This window comes from Podarcis liolepis, assembly GCF_965112155.1.
Source record: "Podarcis liolepis genome assembly, chromosome: 2".
In the NCBI taxonomy this organism is placed as follows: domain Eukaryota; kingdom Metazoa; phylum Chordata; class Lepidosauria; order Squamata; family Lacertidae; genus Podarcis; species Podarcis liolepis.
Window position 1 is genome coordinate 24593386 of NC_139555.1, and position 22255 is coordinate 24615640.

Below are 22255 nucleotides of genomic sequence, written 5' to 3' on the forward strand. Positions count from 1 at the left end.
AAATAGGCACCGCTCCGGTGGGAAGGTAAACAGCGTTTCCGTGAGCTGCTCTGGTTCGCCAGAAGCGGCTTAGTCATGCTGGCCACATGACCCAGAAACTGTACGCTGGCTCCCTCAGCCAGTAAAGCGAGATGAGTGCTGCAACCCCAGAGTCCACGACTGGACCTAATGGTCAGAGGTCCCTTTACCTTTACTGGAGTGATGTCCCCTCTCCTTTCCCCATATACTGTTCTGGTGTTTCTCCTGCCCTTCCCAAAACGATTAGAGAGGGATGCAGAGAGCACAGGCATGGGGGGTGAGAGGAGGATGAAAGCCTTGCTGTCCTAGCAGGTCTTATTGTGCTGGTTCTCGCAAGTGCAACAACTTGGTTGAATCTGGCCCTTCTTTATTTGTTTAAAAGCTTTTTTATGCGTTGCTTAATAGGCCAAAAATCTCTAATTAGTAACAGTAGTGATTTCCCTCCGACAGCAGCTTTGGGAAACGGGGGTTTTTACTGGGATCGTTACAACTGTGATGTAAGCTCATCAAAAATGCCCCGAAACAAACTAGCAGCTGCAGTGCTGACCAAGTCCGATTCGTGGAATTTATGCTCTCTGACAGAATACAGAGACTCCAAGGTGTTCACTTTGGCATAACTCTGCCTGTTAGTTCCATTTATCTGTATTTGGTTTCACTGAAACGTTAGTTTTTTTCTAAGAGGTGCCAAGTTACCCAAGAGGCTCCCTTTGTTTTTCATGCCTTTGAAAACATCTCTCTCATTGTAAAGATGAGATCAGATCTGCATCTGTGTGTCTCTTTTGCATTGGTGGGATTATTTATGTTGAGGTAGGCAGGAGGCCACACTGTGAAGTATCCGATTCCTGCTTCTAGTACTCTCTCTCTCTCTCTTTCTCTCTCTCTCTCTCTCTCTCTCTCTCTCTCTCTGTGTGTGTGTGTAAAGTCATATTTCCCCAGTTGCTCTTTGAGAGCAGAAGCAGCAGCTATTTCCACATATGTTTCCTGTCCGTTTCCAAATATAGAAAGGAATGGTCTGACATTTATAATAAAAAGCTGCCACAGAACTCACAGTCCCAGGGCTTTGCTGTCTTCATTTAAAATCCCTTCCCTACTTCTAAAACTTCCTCTCTGACCATGCGACTTAACTTCTCATTTATTTCTGGAAATTAGTTAACCAGTTCGCATCTCTAAGAGCCATATTTCAACCCAGCATCTCACTATATCACAAGGGTGAAGAACCTGTGGTCCTCTGCATGTTATTGGATCCCAGTTCCCATCAGCCCCACCCCATGCTGTACAGTGGCCAAGGAATGATGGGAGTTGTAGTCCGGCAACATTAGTTATTCCTTGTTTACACAGTATAAAACAAATCACATCTTCAAATTAGGCATGTGCTGCCACAAGATGTGACGGCCAAGAGCTCAGAGGCCTTTGAAGTAGATTAAATTTGCAGCGGATTATGCTTTTAATGGTTGTTAGTCATAATGGCTCCAGATTCAAAGGAAGCATACTACTGAAAGCCTGATGTTGGAAGTCTGGAACCAACAACGAGATGTCTGTAGTCTTCCTGTCTTGCTTCCCAGAACCATGGGAAGGACTATAGCTGAGTGGTAGAACACTTGCTTCGCATGCTCAAGGTTCAATCCCTAACACCTCCAGGTAAAATTGGGAAAAGCTGAAATTCTGGAGAGTGGAGGAAAGGTGTTTTGGGCTGCAAATCCCATTAGCCCCAGCCAGTGTGGCAAATGGCCAGGGATGGTGGGAGTTATAATCACCTGCCTTTCCTTTGGAAGCAGAGGAGAAAATATCTGAGGACAGCCATGGTGATTAGCTAAGGGCGAAGATGGTCAGCTAGTACTCTGGTGCCGAAGTGGTGAACCCGCCACTTTGACTTGATCTTGGAAACAGATTGGGAGACAGTGTTTTCAACACCAGCAGTATAAATATAATCCCAACGCCTGGTCTTCTGCACCTGTGTCGCCACCTGCATTTTGAACTAACCACAGACTTCAAAGGAAGCAGCATGTACTGCATGTGGCAGTGGTCTAATCTGAAGGCTACCAGAATATAAGAGACATAGCCAGGTGATCTGTATCCATAAGTGGCCACAGCAGGTGCAGTAAGCTCTGCTCCAAACCACTAGGGCTCCTTCCCTAGCCTGTGAACCTCATCCTTCAGAAGTAGTGCAGCCCTGTTTGGAATTGGTTGAAAACCACCCCTCTAAAATGGCAAACTTGCCAACAGCAGGACTGAACTTGAGCTCTTACAATGTTTGCATGAGCTATAGACAAGCCCTAAAGTCCTCCAGAAAGCATCTCAATATGTTCCCTGGCAAAAAGTTATGCGTGCAATAAATCAAGTGGCATCCCATGCCCTGGTAATTTTCCATTTTGGGCCTTTCCAGGGGGTGTTTTGGGTTTGTCCATCCCCACCCCCTCTTCCTTACAAGGAAACATTCTGTTTTCTCTCCTCCGTCAGATTTCCCCCAGAAGCCTTGGCCTTTGTAATTTAATGCAACAGGATGCTTGCATAACATTTGATTATTGAAACAAATGCCACAGGCCTGTGTTATTTTGCGTGGATGGGCACTTCAGCACAGAGCTGGTCCAGAAAAAGCCCCTTATTAGGGCCGGTGCAATTTGTACCCTTTGTGTTTACAGACACTGTGCTTTGGGGAAGGGAGGTGAATGCGCTTGTCAACAAGCACTCGTCGTTTTTGATTTTGGAAGGGGAGGGGGAGGAAGTCACTTGAATTGAGTTTGTTTCATTTAGCCTATTTGTAAAGCAGAGCCTTTCCATTAAAAAACAACAACAATTAGCCAATGCAGCCACAACAGAAAGCAGCAAAGATCTCTTTTTTCTTTCTTCAGCTTGAATGTGAGAAGTGTTGCTGGGGTTTTAGGCAGCCATATCCAAACCTAGGCCGGGAAGGTGTAGTTTTCCAGCTTGTACATAGAGGCTGGGTGTTGCCAGAGTTTCCCAAATTCGAGTCGCCTGCTGTTTCTGGACTACAATTCCCATGATCCCTCACTACTGGTCCTGCTAGCCAGGGATGATGGGAGTTGTAGTCCATCAACTGCCGGAGACCCAAGTTTGGAAAACACTGTGTTAGACAGTGGGTCCAGAGGAAAAATTGAGTTGAAAGTGTTCTAATCCTATTTGACCTCCTCTCTCCCTTCCCCAGAGCTTATCAGTTTTGTGAGGTGGAGATCAGGGCCTCAACCATGATTGCATTTGGGGCAGCTCTACCTACTTCCACCATTCATTCCCCCCCCCCACCACGTAATTTTTATTAAGATTTCTTGGTTTACAGAAGTATGTGCAATGCCTCTTTTTTCAAGTTACATTTTCTACACATCAGTTTCATTTGTTGAGACATTAGTGTTACATCAGAAAGAAAAGGGGGAAAGAGGTGGAGGGGGCCATGGTGAGTGGGGGTGGAGTTGGGTGGCCATGTTTCTATTTTACTTCATGTATGTGTGGGGTTTTGTGTCAGCGTCGCTTGTGCAGGTTCTCTTTTACTATTCGCTTGTGTTCCTTTGGTGGTGAGAGAGGTTGGGGTTGGCCTAGAACAGGCTTCCTCCACCTCGGCCCGCCAGATGTTTTTGGACTACAATTCCCATGACCCCTAGCTGGCAGGACCAGTGGTCAGGGGTGATGGGAACTGTAGTCTCAAAACATCTGGAGGGCCAGGGTTGAGGAAGCCTGGCCTAGGGTGTGGTTGTTTGTTTGTGGTTGGCTGTGGTGAGCTTCGTTTTCATGTGTGAGTGGGGTGGGTGGGTGTTTTTGAATCAGGTTAGCCATATTGATTCATATGCTGTTGGTGGATACTTGTCATTCTCCTGTTGGGCTGTGTATGTGATAAAGGGGAGCCATAACGGGGTGGAGGCGTCATCTTCCATTTGTCCCCCTGTCAGTTTCAGTTTATTGGTTAGTTTTTCTAATATGACTGGTTCCCATACTATACTCCCACCATTCATGCATTGAGTGGCACATCTGTAGAGTGGAGCCTATCATGTGACAATCAGGGTTCCACATCGGGGTAGGGAGAGCCTTCATTGGTCAAGCAGCCTACATAACCCAAACAAAGTCAGAGGTCTGCGATGCAGAAGCCGCAGTTAATTCAGAATGCTGCAGCACGGTTGCTGACACGAGTGAGTGATTGTCTGCATGTAATACCTCTGCTTCTGGAATGGCACCGGTTGCCCGCTTGTTACTAGGCCAAATTCAAGGTGTCATAGTTGGTACCGGAAGCCCTTTTGTGCCCATTCCACTATTCTGATCTGCGGAACTGGCACCGTTACAGGGACCACATAATTCCCCTTCCACAATTAAGCATCATAATCATCATAATAAATTTAATTAGACTCCGCCCATCTGGCTGGGTTTCCCCATCCACTCTGGGCAGCTCCCAGCAGAATATTTAAAATACAGTAAAAGATCAAACATTGAAAACTTCCCTAAACAGGGCTGCTTTCAGATGTTGCTTACAATTTTAAGAAATCAGTCTTTTAGTATGGCAGCACCTGCCTGTTGACATGAGGCAGACACCTTCCCTGTACTGTTTTCAGGGCCTGCTTAGAACATTTTTGTGCAAATGTGTAGGGGCTAATGTGTCCTAAAATAATTGTTTTTCAATATTTAAAACTCTACAGGTAATTTTGAAACTTCTTGTAAACCGTTTCAGAGATTTTTGCTGCAATCAAGCAACTTATATATTTTGTTAAATAAAAACAATTTGCCATCAGCAGGAGGAGGAGGAGAGATCATTTTTAAACAAAGCAGCACGGTCTGACATGGTTATATAAATGTTTATGCACTCTGGATGTAACAGCTCCACGTACCAAACATTTCCAAATATTGTTGGGCAAACAAAGCACAGACAAGCCCATCTCTGTCTAGCCCCTCAGGACTAGATGTACAAGCAGAACTGAATCGGAATCAATTAAAGTGTTTCCTGTATGCCTCCTATCTGACTTAGGCAATGAGAAAAAATGTGGATGTTCCAGTGGTTGAAAACAGCTGTGCGACTTTTGAAACTATTTATAAAAAGTGCAATGGAAGGCGAAGGTGTTCTTCCTAAATCTTGAAAGTGGAATAAAAAGTTTTTAAAGTGGGGCACCTGCTCTCATGAGTTCTTTTTGTTGTCAGCGGAGAACCTTTGCATCTCCTGGATCAGAGCTCAGCCTTCCCACCCACCTCTCTTCATCCTGACCCTTTGTCAGCTGCACTGTCTCTGAAGCCATGTTTTTGCTGCTGCTGCAAGTGTACGTGTTAGAGGCCATAGCTCAGTGTTAGAACATCTTCCTTGCATGCAGAAAGTCCCAGATGCAGCCCCCGTCGTCTCCAAGTAGGACTGGGAGAAACTTCTCTCTGAAATCTTGGGAAAGCCGCTGAAATGCCAAGGTGGACAATGCAAAACCAGATGAACTTTTGACTTGGTCTAAGGCAGCTTCCTGTGTTCCTTTGTGTTAAGGCAGAGCGGTCCAAGCCCACTCCCCGACAAGCCTGTCTTCGCTTCCTCCTCTCAGCCACAGCTGTCATTCCCTCCCTGCTCTGCCCCCCGTCCTGGCAGTGACTCCAGACTCCACAGCAGGATTTACACTTGATTCCCTACCCCCCATCTATCAGTCGTTCCTTGGTTTTTGAACAGCTTAGTTCTCAAACGTTTCGGTTCCTGAACGCCACAAACCCAGAAGTGAGTGTTCCAGTTTACGAACTATTTTTGGAAGCCGAACGTCTGACAGGGTTTCCGCAGCTTCTGATTGGCTGCAGGAGCTTCCTGTAGCCAATCAGAAGCTGTGCTTCGGGTTCTGAACGTTTTGGAAGTCAGAACGGACTTATGGAACGGATTCCGTTCGACTTCCAAGGTACTACTGTACAGTGGTACCTCGGGTTAAGAATTTAATTCATTCCGGAGGTCCATTCTTAACATGAAACTGTTCTTAACCTGAAGACCACTTTAGCTAATGGGGCCTCCCGCTGCTGTTGCGCCGCCACTGCACGATTTCTGTTCTCATCCTGAAGCAAAGTTCTTAACCCGAGGTAATATTTCTGGCTTAGTGGAGTCTGTAACCTGAAGCATATGTAACCTGAAGCGCATGTAACCTGAGGTACCACTGTACTGTGCTTTTATGTAGATGATTTGACATCACACTTTTTGTCCATGCCAAGTCTTTGCCTTGTGCGCATTCACAGCTAGTCCTGAAGGAAGGTTACTGTGGCTGCAAGACCATGATGACTTAACCCAAATTTGGCCAATCCAGCTGGGATGGAGCTCAAGCATAGCATGCTATGTGCTGCACCAGTACTTTGTAAACATTTATAATCTTCAGGAGTGTCTCCCCCGTCCCCGCCCTGTGCATGTTGAAAAAGCTAAAAATATCCCAGATTCAACCTTGAATAGGCCTTGCATTCTGCTGTTGCCACTGCTGAATAAACTGAAGCAGCGTAGAGGAAGGAATTGATGAGATCATTAGGACTGCTGTGTCATTTATGTTATGCACTGTTTTGGGCTAGCACAATTTCACATCTCCGTTATTGGATTTTTTTGTCTCATTTTTAAAAAGGAGAGAACTTGTCCCCCTGTCTCTTAACTATTTAGCTTTTGTTTTGTGATCTTGGCTCTTTGGGAACTCTCCTGGCAGACAGGCCTCCGCAAATACATTTTCTCTGTTTAAATTTTGCAGGCGGGAGCTCAGCAAAGCAAACGACCTGGGAAGGGGGTCACCGGGTTCCCACGCTTGCCTACTGGGCAGGGAAGATCCCGGCAAATGCCACGAGTCCTGTGATGTTGAGGTAAGAGAACGTAACAGTGCCTGCTGTTCTTCTGGGATCATTTTCAAGATCCGCCTGGAGAGGGGCGTTGATGGCCAAACCCAAAACTGGCGCAGGCTTCATGTGGGGAACAGCTGAACTGCTCTGGCATGAACCGGAACTGCTGAGAACATACATTCCTGGGAAGTGGAGGAACCTGCCATTTCCAGAGGGATAAACAGAACAACAAAAATGGAGGTGTTGTCCTGAGTTAACCAGTAATAAACTCTGTTAAGCGCCCACAGATTTATGCAACCCTCTGCACCCTTTAGCCCCTTTCTCAGACCTTAATAAGGATTAAGAAGAAGGCTTGGGGGGGGGGAGGGGACAAAAAAACCATGTGGCTGTTTAGGGTGAAGGGGTTCAGAGATGCTGGCCACTGAGTCAACAACTGAGTTCTTCCAAGGGGGTTGTTTTCCTCCTGGGTTTGAAAGTGGCCAAAAGTTAACTTTTGAGATGTTTACTCAGATAAAGATTTCAAAATCCCTGTCTCATGAGAACAGGAGTAAAAATTATTCCCTACTAATAACCTTACGTAACTTCACTTCCTTCTGACCTCATTGCTTCCAACTCTCTAGTACTTCATGCTTCTGATCAACTCAACTGGTTCCTGAAAGCTTGTGCCATAATAAATGTGATTGTCCCTAAGGCAGCCTTTCTCAAACTTGGGTCCTCGGATGCTACTGAACTACAACTCCTATCATCCTTGTCCACTGGCCATGCTGGCTAGGAATGATGGGAATTGTAGTCCAACAACATCTAGGGACTCAAGACAGAGAACAGCTGCTGTAAGGCGATGCAATGCTTTTTGTTGTAATTGGTAACTGCATTGGTATCATGAATCAAAAACAGCTTACCGCACACAGACAAAAACCTATAGAGAGCGCCCACATTAATCCAGATGGCTTGCTGGGGACACTCCTTTGAAGGAGTCAAGGATGCTTGCTTCTGTATTGTTACCCTGCATGGTATTTCCGTGGATGAGCTTGGCCAAAACGTGTTAACAAGCTGTGAGTGGGAAGCTGACTGTTCAGATCTCACCTCTGTCATTAACTTTGCTTTTGGCAAACTGCTGCCTCTCATCCTCCGTTTCCCCCATACATAAGATAGGATTCTTAATGTGGAGTCTGTCTTACAGTACTGTTGTTGGGACTGCTGAGATGGTCCTGGAAGATAGTACCCAGACCCTGAGATCATCACTTCTGAGGCCCTTCTTCGTGTGCCCCACTTCCTCCACGAGAGGTGCGGAGGGTGGCAACACGAGAACGGGCCTTCTCTGCAGTGGCTCCCCTTCTGTGGAATGCTCTCCCCAGCGAGTTTTGCCTGGCGCCTTCATTATACATCTTTAGGCGCCAGGCAAAAACGTTCCTCTTTATCCAAGCCTTTGACTGATTGACATCTAACAACAACAACAACAACAACAACAACAACAACACTTTATTATTTATACCCCGCCCATCTGGCTGGGTTTCCCCAGCCACTCTGGGCGGCTTCCAACAAAAAATAAAAAATACATGAAATAATCCAATGTCTTTAAAGTGTGTTGGGAGGGGGTGATTGGGTTGCTTTTGTTTTTATCCTTATTTTGTATTTTGTGTTTTTATATTGTGATTTTATCTTGAGACCTGCGGGTATAGGGTAGTATATAAATTTCAACAACAACGTTATTATTGTTGCTATTGTTATTGTTGTTATTATTATTAATATTATTGTTGTTGTTGTTGAAATTTGTATACCACCCTATACCTGCAGGTCTCACAAGATAAAATCACACTATAAAAACACAAAATACACTATTATTTATTTATTTATTTATTTATTTATTTATTTATTTACTTACTTACACGATTACGGAGTGTGTTTGCCTGGCTGGAATAGTCTGATAATGCCCCTGAAGGCTGTGTGTGAGTGTAAAACTCTATCTCACTGTACAAAGGTAGAAACGCTATCTATTGCTCCTCCTCCTTTTGCCTCCGACCCACAGCCTGGCATGTAGTCCTCAGCACTGAAAACTTTCATTACTGGATCTTAAGTGTAGATGTGGAGAGTGCAGGCATGCCCTCTTGTTTTCCTAAAGTGGTACAGAGCTTTGTTTTCATAGGCAAACATCTAAGCAGTCACAAATGGCGACGGGAGCTGTGGGATCTATTTTGCTTCCTGCTGTTGGTGGCGACGCTTTGCAGAGTGCCTTCAAGAGAGAGGAGTAGGAGATGGGGCAAAGAGGGGAGGGTGCAGGTGCAGGTCGCCACTTTTGTTTGGGCAAAATATGGGACAGGTCAGGCAAAATAGAGGGGAATTTGTGGGTGTAAAATTTACTTTTACCTGGTGCAGAAATGAGTTCAAAGCAATCCATTGCAATGACCAAATGAATCTGTCAGTCACTGCAAGCCATCCAATATGGAAAGGAAATCTTTCCCACCTGCTGAATTTCTGCCTGCCAGAAAGATGAGAAATGTAGAAACCCAGCCAAAAAAAGAACGAGGGGGAGAGATAACGACAAATTCTTAGCTTTCAAGGGACTGAGGCTGCTGCTCCAGGGAACGTTTTGCTTGTCCCTCTTAGAGCCATCGGCAAGAGCTCGGCCCAATCCAGAAGAGTCTGCTGCAAGCTGCTGAGCTCTATTGGCTAACCTGGAGCATCAATCAGCCAGCTTAACTTCTGAGGTGTCTAGCAAGCTAGGCTGCATGAGACAAGCATGTTGGCGTAAGCGCACAAAGGAGGAAACTTTTAATGCCCATTTTATACTTTCCATGACTTTGAAAATGGGGCAAAAGGCATCCCAAACGGCACAGGGGATGCTGCTATTCAAAACAGGGCGATCCTGTGGGGTTTTTATTATTATTATTATTTGATATCCCGCCTTTCACTCCCTTTAAGGAGTCTCAAAGTGGCTAACATTCTCCTTTCCCTTCCTCCCCCACAACAAACACTCTGTGAGGTGAGTGGGGCTGAGAGACTTCAGAGAAGCGTGACTGGCCCAAGGTCACCCAGCAGCTGCATGTGGAGGAGCGGAGACGCGAACCCGGTTCCCCAGATTACGAGACTACCGCTCTTAACCACTACACCACACTGGCTCTCAAAGGGCCAGTTTCAAAGGGACGGGGGCAACCCTAGCGCAGGTGCATCGTGTGAGGTGTTCAAAAGGGATCGTGGCCACTATCCCTTCCCCTAAACAGCCCCTGGTGGTTCCTCTCCTCCAAGTCACCAGCAGCCAGGAGCACATAGTTCTGCATCTCCCATGAGGAGGCGAAAACAACCCAGGGAGTAATCAAGGCTGTCACTGTCTATGCTTGGGAACCAGGTGCTTCCAAGGCCAGATAGCAACAGTGTGAGATGCTCCCTGGGGCGTCATCTCCTTGGCAGCACTCCTGGGAGACAAGATCTCAGGAAGCTACAGCGCAGCTAACACTTGCCTGAGAACCAAAAGATAAAGCACAGCCTGAAGTAGGCGTGAGTGTGGGTGTTTAAAAACCATTCTGCTTGTGTTACAGGTTCCAGCAGGTGACAGTCAGGGGTTGTCTTGCCCCAACGTTGCTTTCTCCGACAGCACCAGTGATTTCTTTTGAAAAAAATCAGGCATGCAAGGGCAAAAAGAGGTGTATTGTGTCAGGGCCTTTTCAACACTGGCTCCGGCCTGGTGCAACGCTCTGTCTCATGAGACCAGGGCCCTGCAGGATCTGATTTCTTGCCGTAGGGCTTGTAAGACAGAGTTGTTCCGCCTGGCCTTTGGCTTGGAATCAGCTTGATCCCCTTCCCCTCTATCCTTTTTCCTTCTGTGATGGAACTCCTATTTAGGGACTTCGTTGGCTTTTTTTCTGGCCCACGTAGGACCAATCTGGATAGTTGGCCTTGGTGAAGATTTGACGTTTTCATCCCCCAAAAGTTTTTGATTTGAGTTTCTACTGAAATGAGGCTGCATATTAATCCTGTTTTTAAGTTGTATTTTAATCAATTGTTTTATACCTGGTGTTAGCTGCCCTGAGCCCGGTCTTGGCTGGGGAGGGTGGGGTATAAATAAAATTTATTATTATTATTATTATTATTATTATTATTATTATTATTATTATGTCTAATCGCACCCACAAATTCAGTTAGAAGGGTTATGGCCAGCTGCCCCCCCTCCCCAGACAGGTTGAAAGAGTCTAGCAAGGCAAGGACCAAGGCAAATTGGGCCACCAGAACAATGTGTGTACAGTGGAACCTTGGTTCTCGAGCTTAATGCGTTCGACTCCCAAAACTGTTCGAAAACCAAGGCACGGCTTCCAACTGGCTGCAGGAGCTTCCTGCACTCAAGCAGAAGACACGTCGGATCTTCGGCTTCCAAAAAACGTTCACAAACCAGAACACTTACTTCTGGGTTTGAAGCATTCGGGAGCCAGTTTGTTCGACAACTAAGCCATTCGGGAACCAAGGTACCACGGTATTAAAGATACAGTTCTACCCTGTTTCAACGGAACTACACTCTTTTAGCAGTATTTACCCATATCCATTAGAAATTCTTCCATTATTGATTTAAATACAGATCAGGAGTTTAGACTGATGCATCTCAGATGCTTCAGAATTTTTACTCTTGGATTTGGAATACGGACTCTCCAATTGTCCCTATTTTCCAGGACAGTCCTGGATTTACAGAAGGTTTCTGATTCGATCCTGAAATGTCCTGCTTTTCCTTAAGACGTCCCCTATTTTTGTTGGAGAAATGTTGGATGGTATGGAGTTATGTGACATGCACACACACACACACACACATACACACACACACACACCCCTGCCAAGGAGAAAAGTAACTATGCAACCCTTAGACAGCATCTGTACAGGGAAGCTTTTTTAATGTTGAATTTTTTATTATGGTTTATACATATGTTGGAAGCTACACAGAGTGGCTGGGGTGACCCAGATGGGCAGGATAAAAATAACAACACGTAACAACACGTAACAACACGTAACAACACGTAACAACACGTAACATAACATAACAACGTAACATAACATGATGTCCCTAATTTCGTCAGAGAAATATTAGAGCGTGTGGGAATGTAGTTTTGGTGTAGTACACTCCCTCTTGCTATCCCATAGAAATGACTGGATATGCCCTGCTGAATGTTTCTCAATAGCACACTGCAGAATGCTCTGAAAGGGAGATGAAGGAGAAACCCCAGGATCTTTGCTTTGGGATTGTAATCTGGCCTCGACCTGCTGGTAGAAACATGCCCACATCAATTCTTGTTATTTATGCTCTTTCCTTGGCTTATCTCGCAGGCTCAAGACAGAATCCTCAAAACAACTCTGTGAACTGAGACCATTATTTGCCCAAGGCCAACTGGTGTGTGTTTCCTGGCTGTGTAGGGATTTGAACCCAGGAGCCTAGGGAACCAATACGATTTCACCTTCTTCTGCTCTGGATATTAAGTCATCCGGGAAGGACCAAGCTGCTTCTGACCTCTTTATGCTGCATGCATCTTATCTACTTCCCTTCTCTCGGCTCCTGTCTGCACATCACCTTTGCTTACCATCCACTGTGTACCTGGCTTAGACTTGTGGTGATGATGCTCTTAACGGTGCCTCTGGCTATTGCTATTGCCATTGGGAGTGGGCTTTTCCAATTTTAGGACCTGCTATCCTTGATCTCTGCTGACAAAGCTCCGTATGGTTAAAGCTATGGTTTCCCCAGTAGTGATGTATGGAAGTGAGAGCTGGACCATAAAGAAGGCTGATCACCAAAGAATTGATGCTTTTGAATTATGATACTGGAGGAGACTCTTGAGAGTCCCATGGACTGCAAGAAGATCAAACCTATCCATTCTGAAGGAAATCAGCCTTGAGTTCTCACTGGAAGGACAGATCCTGAAGCTGAGGCTCCAATACTTTGGCCACCTTATGAGAAGAGAAGACTCCCTGGAAAAGACCCTGATGTTGGGAAAGATGAAGGGTACAAGGATAAGGGGACGACAGAGGACGAGATGGTTGGACAGCGTTCTCGAAGCTACAAACATGAGTTTGACCAAACTGCGGGAGGCAGTGGAAGACAGGAGTGCCTGGTGTGCTCTGGTCCATGGGGTCACAAAGAGTCAGACATGACTAAACTTCAACATCCCTGATCCCAGCTTTTTGGACCCCAAGTCCAAAAATACTTAGAGTAAATAAGGACCACTAGATCCTTCTTGTTGTTGTTTTCAACAGTGGACATAAATCTCTTTGGGATTGCAAGGGTAAATCCACTGGAATAATAGCAGTGATCATTTGGCTTTTATTAGTAGTTGTAAATGAGTTCCTTGGGTGTGATTTCCTTATTAATTGGCATTATGTAAGCCCCTTTGGCCACGGAAATGTCTTTCCGCGCACCACAAAAGTTATTACTAATGCCATTAATTGCTGTGACATTTCAGTCTTCTGCAGGCTGTTTCTAAGGAGTTAGCCCAGAACGCTGTCACAATCTGACCACTTATGCGAAGCCTTGAAGCTGAATGCTTTCATTCTCCGCTGCCTCCTTATGCTGAAGTTATGCATCAGTGCTGGTGTGTCACGGATACTGTATGGTGTTCGTAAGCTATATATTTTGGAGTTATTATTCAACGGAAAGATTGGCAGTTGTTGTTGCTTACTTAGCAGCAGTAGTACATCTATTACAATCAGCCAACCATAATTACAGAATCCAAGCCTCAATAAAACAGATGATAATGAGTGACATGTTATGATCTAGTGATCGTAACAGGTCTTTGATAGCTAAGAAGATAGCTGTTGGGAGGTAGAGCCAAAATGTAAAATGGCAACCAAGGTATTTGTGTGTCAAAAGCTCATGCCTAGTGTTTCACTGGAACAAAGCATTCTTGACTATTTTTTCCATCAACAAGTATGCAGACAAGAGCGTGGTGCTCTGAGAATGGATTGTTCTGGTGAACTATCCAGTGAAATCGGGTGCCTTTCCCCAGAAATGAAATGCCTTCCTCTCTAAGCGTTTGGTGCAATTCTAGGATGCGTTTTAAGTCTTAGTGTGAAACTCAGAGATTGTCCATGTCAAATTGGGGCTGCTGAAATCCTAGTACACACAGTGTGTTGGAAACTTGGGGCCAAGTTACATGTGACGTTTGTATCTAATGTGAGGGCAAGTCCTGTGGTATTTTCTTTCTGCTCAGAAATGTTTATTTATATCTACTTTCTTTCTGAGAAATACTTGTTATTTGTGGATTTTGGAGCACTCCTGTAGTATGAGGGACTAATGGATGGACAACAAAAGTAGGTTTTCTGTAAGTGTTTACGGTGAGGAAGAGTCTTAAAGCAAGTGGCACAGTAATAAAACTGTTAGCACGTTTGCAGAGTTAAGCAGGGTCCGGAATGGTTTCAAATGTGTTGAGATTCCTGCATTGCAGAGGGTTGTACAAGGTGACCCTTAGTTGGATGGCCAAACCTCTACTTCAAACTTGAGTAGTTTGAAGTTCTCTTTGCCAATTCTGTATTTGAACACACAGCATAGAATCATCAGTTTCATTTAGATACCTGTTTGGGCTGCCTATATTAATGTATATGTTTAAGTAGGATTGATGGAATAATCTTATTGCAGGTAATGGGTTTTGTTTGTTTTTGAATTAATTTTGCTTTATTGCTATTTTAATTAATTTTTATTAATTTATCTCCCCTTTTTCCTGTTATGTTTATTAATTAAAACTTAAACAAACAGGCAGAGACTCACCTCCAAGTCCTCTGTTGTGAGTCACCCAGAGTGGTTGGGGAAACCCAGCCAGATGGACAGGGTATATTATTATTATTATTATTATTATTATTATTATTATTATTATTTACATTAAACTTAGGTTAGCAGCAACTGCCTCCCTGCCAGTAAACCCAATGGTTTTCCTGATCCATATTCCATGCAGGATGAATATTTCTTCACTGCACTGAGGTGATGCTAAATTTCAGTACTGTGTGTAGCAGCTCTTGGTTACATATATGATTATCCCAGTGTGAAGATATAGGAGGATTTATGGGGGTGGTGGGTGGGAGAGATTCTTTCTATCTTTTGCTCCCATCATCTCGGCTGACAGCATGTACCTCCCACATGAAGCTAGTTGCCCTGGGGAAAGGAGGAGAACCCAGCTGGCTGTATTGTGAAAAGGGTGGCATTGCTGGCTGGGCTCCAGCGTTTTCATGGAACAGTCGCTAAGCATCTGTTGGGAAAGACTTTATCTCAACTGTGCATATTTAACACTACGAGACCAATTATTTCTTTGGAATCGTGGGCAATTGGTGCTTCTAAAGACCAGCAGCAACCGCAGGGTTGGGTAGGGTGGACAGGAAGGAGAGGTGAATCCTTTGGCTCCCCAGCGGCTAGCAAAATCATTGTGGCACGAACGCTTGTGGGCGGGAGCCTCCTTCAGTGCACCTGGATGTCTGAGAAAGGAAGGAAGGAAGCATATTGATAAATGACGAACTGCCGTGCATGAATAGTTGACGTCAGAGGTTTTGCATGCACTGCCTTTGAGAATATGGGACCCACTAGAAGTGGTGAGTAATGAACAGGCGGAAATCAGGATATATGGACTTAGCTGAGAAGCTGCTCTGTGAACAAAGGTTGCCCCCACAACTGAGGGTTCAAAGCCACTTTCAGGATCACGTATTGAGAGTTAAGTTGCAGAGGACTGTTCCTTTGGAATCCTTTCCCTACCCAAGGAGGCTCACCTGAGGCTTTTAGCTGTCCATTTGTTGTCTCTTGTATTTTGGAATCCTTTCCCTACCCAAGGAGGCTCACCTGAGGCTTTTAGCTGTCCATTTGTTGTCTCTTGTATTTTCGATTTCCTAATTGGTGTTTTATTTCTGTTTGTCTCTACTCGTTTTATATATATATATATATATATATATATATATATATATATATATATATGCAGGTTTTGGTGTCTTCGGGTGTCTTCCCGTGTAAGAGTTGGGGTGTCTAGGCGACGTTTCGACGAGGTCTCACTCGTCATCTTCAGGCTGGTGCTTTCGGCTTCTTGTTACTGGAACAGAGCTCTGTTCCAGTAACAAGAAGCCGAAAGCACCAGCCTGAAGATGACGAGTGAGACCTCGTCGAAACGTCGCCTAGACACCCCAACTCTTACACGGGAAGACACCCGAAGACACCAAAACCTGCATTCCTGTACCCGTGAAAATCTACGAAAGCATATATATATATATATATATATATATATATATATATATATGGCAAGTGCAGACTCATAGAGAAAGCTGATGTTCCCAGCATTCGCTTCTATGCTTTTCCTTCTCTGTGTCACTGCAAATCTTAAAACTCATCCTTCTTTTTCTGCCTGTGATTCCTCTGCATTTACACACCTGGGTTCTCAACCTGTGCAGAGCCAACTCTTTTTCCTAGACCTCTAGCTAGGGAGCAGGCGCTCATTTTCTCTTCCATTGAGCGGAAAATGCTTATGAATTTCCCATGCCTCAAGGGGTGGAGCTGCTGCCTTTCCACCAAAATCTGCCGTGCCAAACTGCTTCGCTTAACGGCTTCGTTTGATGACGAGTGCCCGCAGTGACTTTATGATTTTCCTGCTCATTAAAAAGTAGGTCAGTAAAGTAGGCCGCCCAAATGAATAAGGAAGAAATTGTGCCATCGTTTTGCGGCGACGTGCTTTGGCAGAGCTCTATAGATTGAGCGGGGGCTGTTTTGTTGTGTGCGTAGGTGCCGTTATCTAAGAGTTCAGGTTCGCTGCATGTGACTTTTTGGGAAGGTGTATCATCAGGTTATGTAGCTAGAAGGGAAACAGAAAGCAGGCTTTAACTATCAAGGCGTCATCCAAGATACTGGCTTTCACTTGCCCTTTCACTTGGTTGATTGTGCAAAAAATGCATTAATTTAACTAAGGTAAGGTGGCACTGATGCATAGCTGTCAACTTACAGATTTGAAAATAAGGGACCAGCAGCCTCGAAAATAAGGGATCAGCAACCAAAATAAGGGATTTTGCAAACACAAGTATGTTCAACTTCTGAGCCCCTCCGAGCCAAAGTCAGAAAGCCCAGCCAGCAGCCAAACAAAGCCTCAAGCGGTGGTTCCCACAGCGCAGCAACCCGGCAAAGGGGATGCAGCAAGGAAAACACCATCACCTCTCCGCTGGGAAACGCTGAGCAAGGGCGAGTCCCCAGGCAACGCGACCGATTTGATCGGCACAAGGCATGCAATCTCCCCCACCCCAGTCGTTCTTAGACTCCTTTTTGGGTGAGCAACGCAGCCAAGCAACACAGTTGGAGCCTCCCTCCTCCCTGGCCGGCAGGGAGGAAGGGAGAGGAGCTGCTTCCTTTGAAACCCGGGAAATTTAAGGGACATCAGCGGGACATGCGCTGAGATAAGGGACTTTCCCGCCAAATAAGGGACGGTTGACAGCTATGCACCGATGCATCAGTTTAATTAAGAACTTCCTTGTTAACGTTGAAGCTGTTTTGAAGGGTGGTGTTCCTCTCTATACAACCTCCCAAGCTGAGTCTCAAATAACAGACCCTGGCCTGTCTCCCACACCATTTCTAATCCCATAGTTTGAAAAAAACAAAACAAACAAAAACCCCTCATCAAATAGGTTATTAATGAGTGAAACTGTTCTCTTTTTTCCTGGTAAGCTTGCTGGAGGCACATACTTACAAACACTTTCAAACTTTTGTGAATTCACGGCATTTTCTTTGTACTTGGACCCCATGCAACCAATTTCTTCTGTACCGCTGCATCATTGTGACAATGTTTTCTCTGCTAATTGGTTTGCCATTCTCAAAAAGGCCTCTTATAACCTGCGTATTCACGCTTCCCACTGCAAAATCTGGGTGTTCCAGGAAGGGAATGGAGTGGCAAGATCCGAGAAGTTAGGTGTGTTGTGCCAAGTTTTCCAAGCCTGAAAATTGCTTTTGAAAATGAGTTTACTAGTTTGCTCAGCACAGCCAGCAAAGCGGAAGTCCCTGGAACCTCAGGATTCCATATTCACTCTGCAATCTTGTCTATGATTCCTCATAATGGACATTATCTGCCTTTTAGGGGAACTCTCCCATATTGTGTTCCACCAAAACAATGTTAAGTAACATTCAAAGATTTTTAAAATGCATTACATTGCAGCACAAGAACACAAACTGCTCTGAAGGTTTTATTTATAGTCGAGTAGTATATTAATTTTAAGATATAAATAATACATTTAAATACGTATTTTTGCACAAAATATGAATTTCTCAATGTGTTGTGTCTCAGAGTAAGCATTTCTAAATTTGTTTTATCAAAAAAACAAACAGCTATTTGTATGGGTATTTCTGCTTGTTTGTTTGTTTGAGCCAAGAACAACACCATAGCATTCAAGAGATGTGAAATTTGAAGGATGACTGCATTATGATCTAAACATTAATCCAGTCCCTTTTTATTAAAATGGTCAAAGAATGAATTCCTCGAGCATCCCTAATACTGCCTGGCTTATTTAAAAAGACAACCATAAGAAAATAAAATGATATTAATAAAACCATGACTGATATGGAAGATGTGAAGTGTGTTAGCTCTTCCTCTCCCAGGAATCCAGGGGAAAACCCTTGCTTGAAGACATCCCTTGTGTCTGTGATATACAAGAAGCATAAGGCGTTTCGCCTACTTGCATACTAATTTGAAGAAACGAGCTGAATTGGTTCAATCTCCAGGTGATTAGGGCCAATTACAAGCTTGACCATCTTCTGTTGAGCTGCTTCAGTAATCCATTTCCCGTATTGTGCTGGTTGCTGGATGTCAGATCACCCAACTGACGGTGTTTGTGTGTGTATTATTTCAGTACCACACTCCATGTGCTGTGTTATCAAGTATATGATTATGGAATAATGTGTTTTGTGGCTCAGGTTTAAGTCCCTGAAATAAGAAGACTGCAGTGGAAATGTTGACAGGGTTGTTGGTGGCAACTGCAGAACCCAATGCCACTCTCATTTTCCATCCTGGCTTCCTGTGGAAGCTGCTGTGCTGTACATAAGTAAAACCATATTTTCCTAGAAAGTGAATTGGTGTGCTCAGCATGGCATCATTCTGATGTATTTACCCTGCTTATTTAATCCTGCCACTGGTTTTATCACCAAAGACTGCATCGTGGTAGTGTTTCTGTGCTGGACCCGGCAGTACACAATAGAAGTTTATAGTGACCCACCCTGGCTCCCCACCAGTATGCAAGTCTTGACAGGAAGCTATGTGGCCTTGAGGTTTTATGGAACTTGGAGCTCAAATCTTGGTATTTCTGTGGGTGCTTGTATGGTTCCATACACGTCTGATTGTTGCTTGGGTCTCTTCTGGAACTCATGTGCATCAAGTAGTTCAGAGACTATGCACCATCATAACTAAGCCCACCTTTCTGTGTTTTCTGAAGGAGTTGCTAGCTCCCTCTGGCCTTACTGAGCTTTCCTCTGGCACTCCAAAGGCATGGGGGCAGCAGGAAAGGAAGGCCCAGTGGTAAGGGGGAGGCAGGTGCATATATAAGGGACGTGTCTCCTTTTTCTGGGCATCTGGCCTTGGAAAGAGAGGAGAGGAGCCAGCAGAACAAGGATGTCACTCATCATCAAACACCTGGACCCAGTTCTTCCCCAGATATAACCCAGTTGGGCATCTGTCTAACACAGCATAAGGAAGCCTCGTTCATTATATACTAGCTTCCCTCCCATCGTTTTTACCTCAGAACAAACCTTAGTGAGGCCAGTGTCTTCATGATCGAGAGCTGGAGACGATAAGTGGAAATGACAACATAATGCTGCTCCGTAATTTGGGAACCCATTCTGCACTTGAGGCATTAGAAATTTTCCACAAGGTATTTGTGTCCACTAGGCATTCATTAATTTTCCATCAAGAACTGCAAGCACTGGATCACCCTTCTCTTGAGTGACTCAGCGATATAGCCAGCTTCCTCCTAGCAAATTAACATTTGTAAAAGGGGGTGCTCGCTCATTAAAATGTGCTAATTAATATGGATGTAAATAATTTCAGTCTAATGCGAGGCTTTGGCTCAAGTTCCTGGGAGCATATTACTTGGCAGATTAGCATTTGAGAAATTGGGTTTGAGTGTCTTGCACAAAGCTCATTTTTCTGTACAATTGCTGCCCTCAATCTCAAATCAATATATCTTTCTTCTCCCCACCATTTTTGTGACCTTCCCCCACCCCCACATCCTTCCCCCAATCTAATCCTTGAGGAAAAGTCCTGACAATGAATCCAACCCTTAAGGTAAAATAGTCAGTATGTGCAAATGCTATATCTTGTAGTTGGATTTGTGTTTGGGAATTGAATTTCTTTTCTTCTTAAAACACACACGTACCAACCTGAAAAAGAGGAGGCCCAGTCTGGTCGATATAGGGTTGTTGCTTTTTTGCGTAAGTGAGGTACTCATCTGAATTCTGTACTTTTGGTGTAGAATGTGTTACGACCGAGGGGGGAAGTGTTAATTTTATTTCCTCCAAAGCTCTCCTTCATGGTGAAGTAGCTCTTGCTTCTTGTACACTGCTCCTGTCCTGTGTTCTTCTGATCACAGTCTCTTCTCTCCTGCAGCACTTTAGATATATTCCCTACCTTGGTGTCTCTGGCAAACGCAAGCCTCCCTCCCAACAGACAGTTTGATGGTATGGATGTGTCTGAGGTCCTCTTCGGGCGGTCAAACAAAGGACACCAGGTATGCAATTAACCTTAATATTTAGCTGAATTTTTGTGTGGAAATAGTGTGGCCTTTATTACAGTGGTACGGTGTGTTTCTTTTTGCCCTTGGTGGCAACAATGGGATGCAGTCCGTAGTCCAAATCAGCTTTTTGCATCCTAATTTATCAACATTCCAGATGGAATGGCCTGAGATATTTCGTTGCCTGAAGTGAAAAATCTAAGCAGCACTCTCCATGGTGTTATTATTTAAAGTGTTCCTTTAATTGAGGGTGTGGTGGGTGGGGCACATAATTTTTTGCTTGCTTACCTTGGGTTTCCTGAGCAGGAGGGGCACAGTCCTTGGTTATATAATTTCACAAGACTTTGTTGAGGAAGAAGTGAGGAGTTCTGAACTCTCACGGTGCACTCTGAAGTTTTTCTAATTTGGCCCTTGGAGTTTGAAACTAGCCTCAAACTCAAAGGAGTATTGAAAAATACTTTCTTTTTTCATGAACAAGATGCTGTTTTGCTGAGGGAAATCTCCAAAACCTGAGCAAGGCATCAGTTTGACATCATGTTTGGCTTCTCAGAACTTATCACATGCACCAAGTGAATATGTGCATGTTAAATTTTGAGAAGCCATATATAATATTAGCCACTTGCGACGACAACTGCATAAGACCTAGTGAGGAGTGGGAGAGCATTCAGGGAATTCAGGCTGTCCTATGCATGTAGGGAATTATTTACTGTAAACAGCCAGAGCTGTAAATTAGAGAAATTAGAATGTCATCTAATTCATGATATTATTATTATTATTATTATTATTATTATTATTATTAAAGGTTGTAGCACTGACTTAATATATTCTTCTTCAAAGATTTAGTAGAAAAGGTTGTATAATTCCAGAAATATTTGGAGCTGTGTATGGTGCTATTCTTTCACTACTAGTGAAATAACACACCCACAGAGTGTGGAGCATATGTGCATCCAAAATATGTAATGGACCAATAATATTATTACAGTGGTACCTCAGAAGTCGAGTGGAATCATGTTCCGGAAGTCCATTCAACTTCCCAAACATTCAAAAACCAAGGCATGGCTTCCGATCAGCTGCAGGAAATTCCTGCAGCCAATCGGAAGCCGCGTTGGACGTTTGGGTTCCAAAGAATGTTTGCAAACTGGAACACTCACTTCCGGGTTTGTGGCGTTTGGGAGCCAAAACGTTCAACTCCCAAGGCATTCAGCTTCCAAGGTACGACTGTATTAAAATTGGTATGCATAGGAGGTCTTTGCCTCAAGTCTTGCTGGAGCCGGTAGGCTGGTGCAATCTCCTTTCCCCACTTTAGCTTTGCTTGCCTCCTGTCATTTTCTTTCTCTCTCGTTGATGGCCAGGTGACTCCCATTTCCTTTGCTTTTCAAGGCAAAACCGGTTTTTGTTCCCTTACATCACAACAGATTTCTTTTCTTAATTGCTTTGGATTCTGAAACCAAACAAGAGAAACAACAAAAATGGGTCCCAGGGTGCTTGGTGCTAGTCTTTGCCTGAACAAACAGGGACATCATTAAGTTCTCATTCAGCCTGGAGTCCTGGCTCCGGCATCTGTGTCCATTATCAATTTGTAAGTAGGGCAAACCCCCACCCCAACCCGTCTACACTCTGTCATTTTCTGTTCACATGATAATGCGAGAGCTACAAGCGTAAGCATGAGAACAGCAGTTTGCAGGGTAGTTATCAGAGGGCACATTTTCTACACGCTGCCCTCTTGCCTCTCCCAGCCGCAAACTGGAAACCTAAGGATGAAATCCTGTATGTTGTTTTGAAAGCCTGCCCCTAC

At 44.4% G+C, this 22255-nt stretch overlaps 1 protein-coding gene across 13 annotated transcripts in view; it reads left to right on the forward strand.

Moving 5' to 3' along the window:
* The window catches only part of ARSG (arylsulfatase G), a 115531-nt gene that overhangs the window by 66029 nt on the left and 27247 nt on the right, over nucleotides 1-22255 (forward strand). For all 13 annotated transcript variants that reach the window (XR_014522601.1, XR_014522602.1, XR_014522603.1 and 10 more), the window contains 2 exons: nucleotides 6687-6795; nucleotides 20337-20457. Coding sequence is in view for 7 of the 13 variants with exons in the window: in XM_083490139.1 (XP_083346265.1) it covers nucleotides 6687-6795; nucleotides 20337-20457 (230 nt within the window). In the remaining 6 variants the exon portion in view is untranslated. The remainder of the gene's footprint in view (nucleotides 1-6686; nucleotides 6796-20336; nucleotides 20458-22255) is intronic.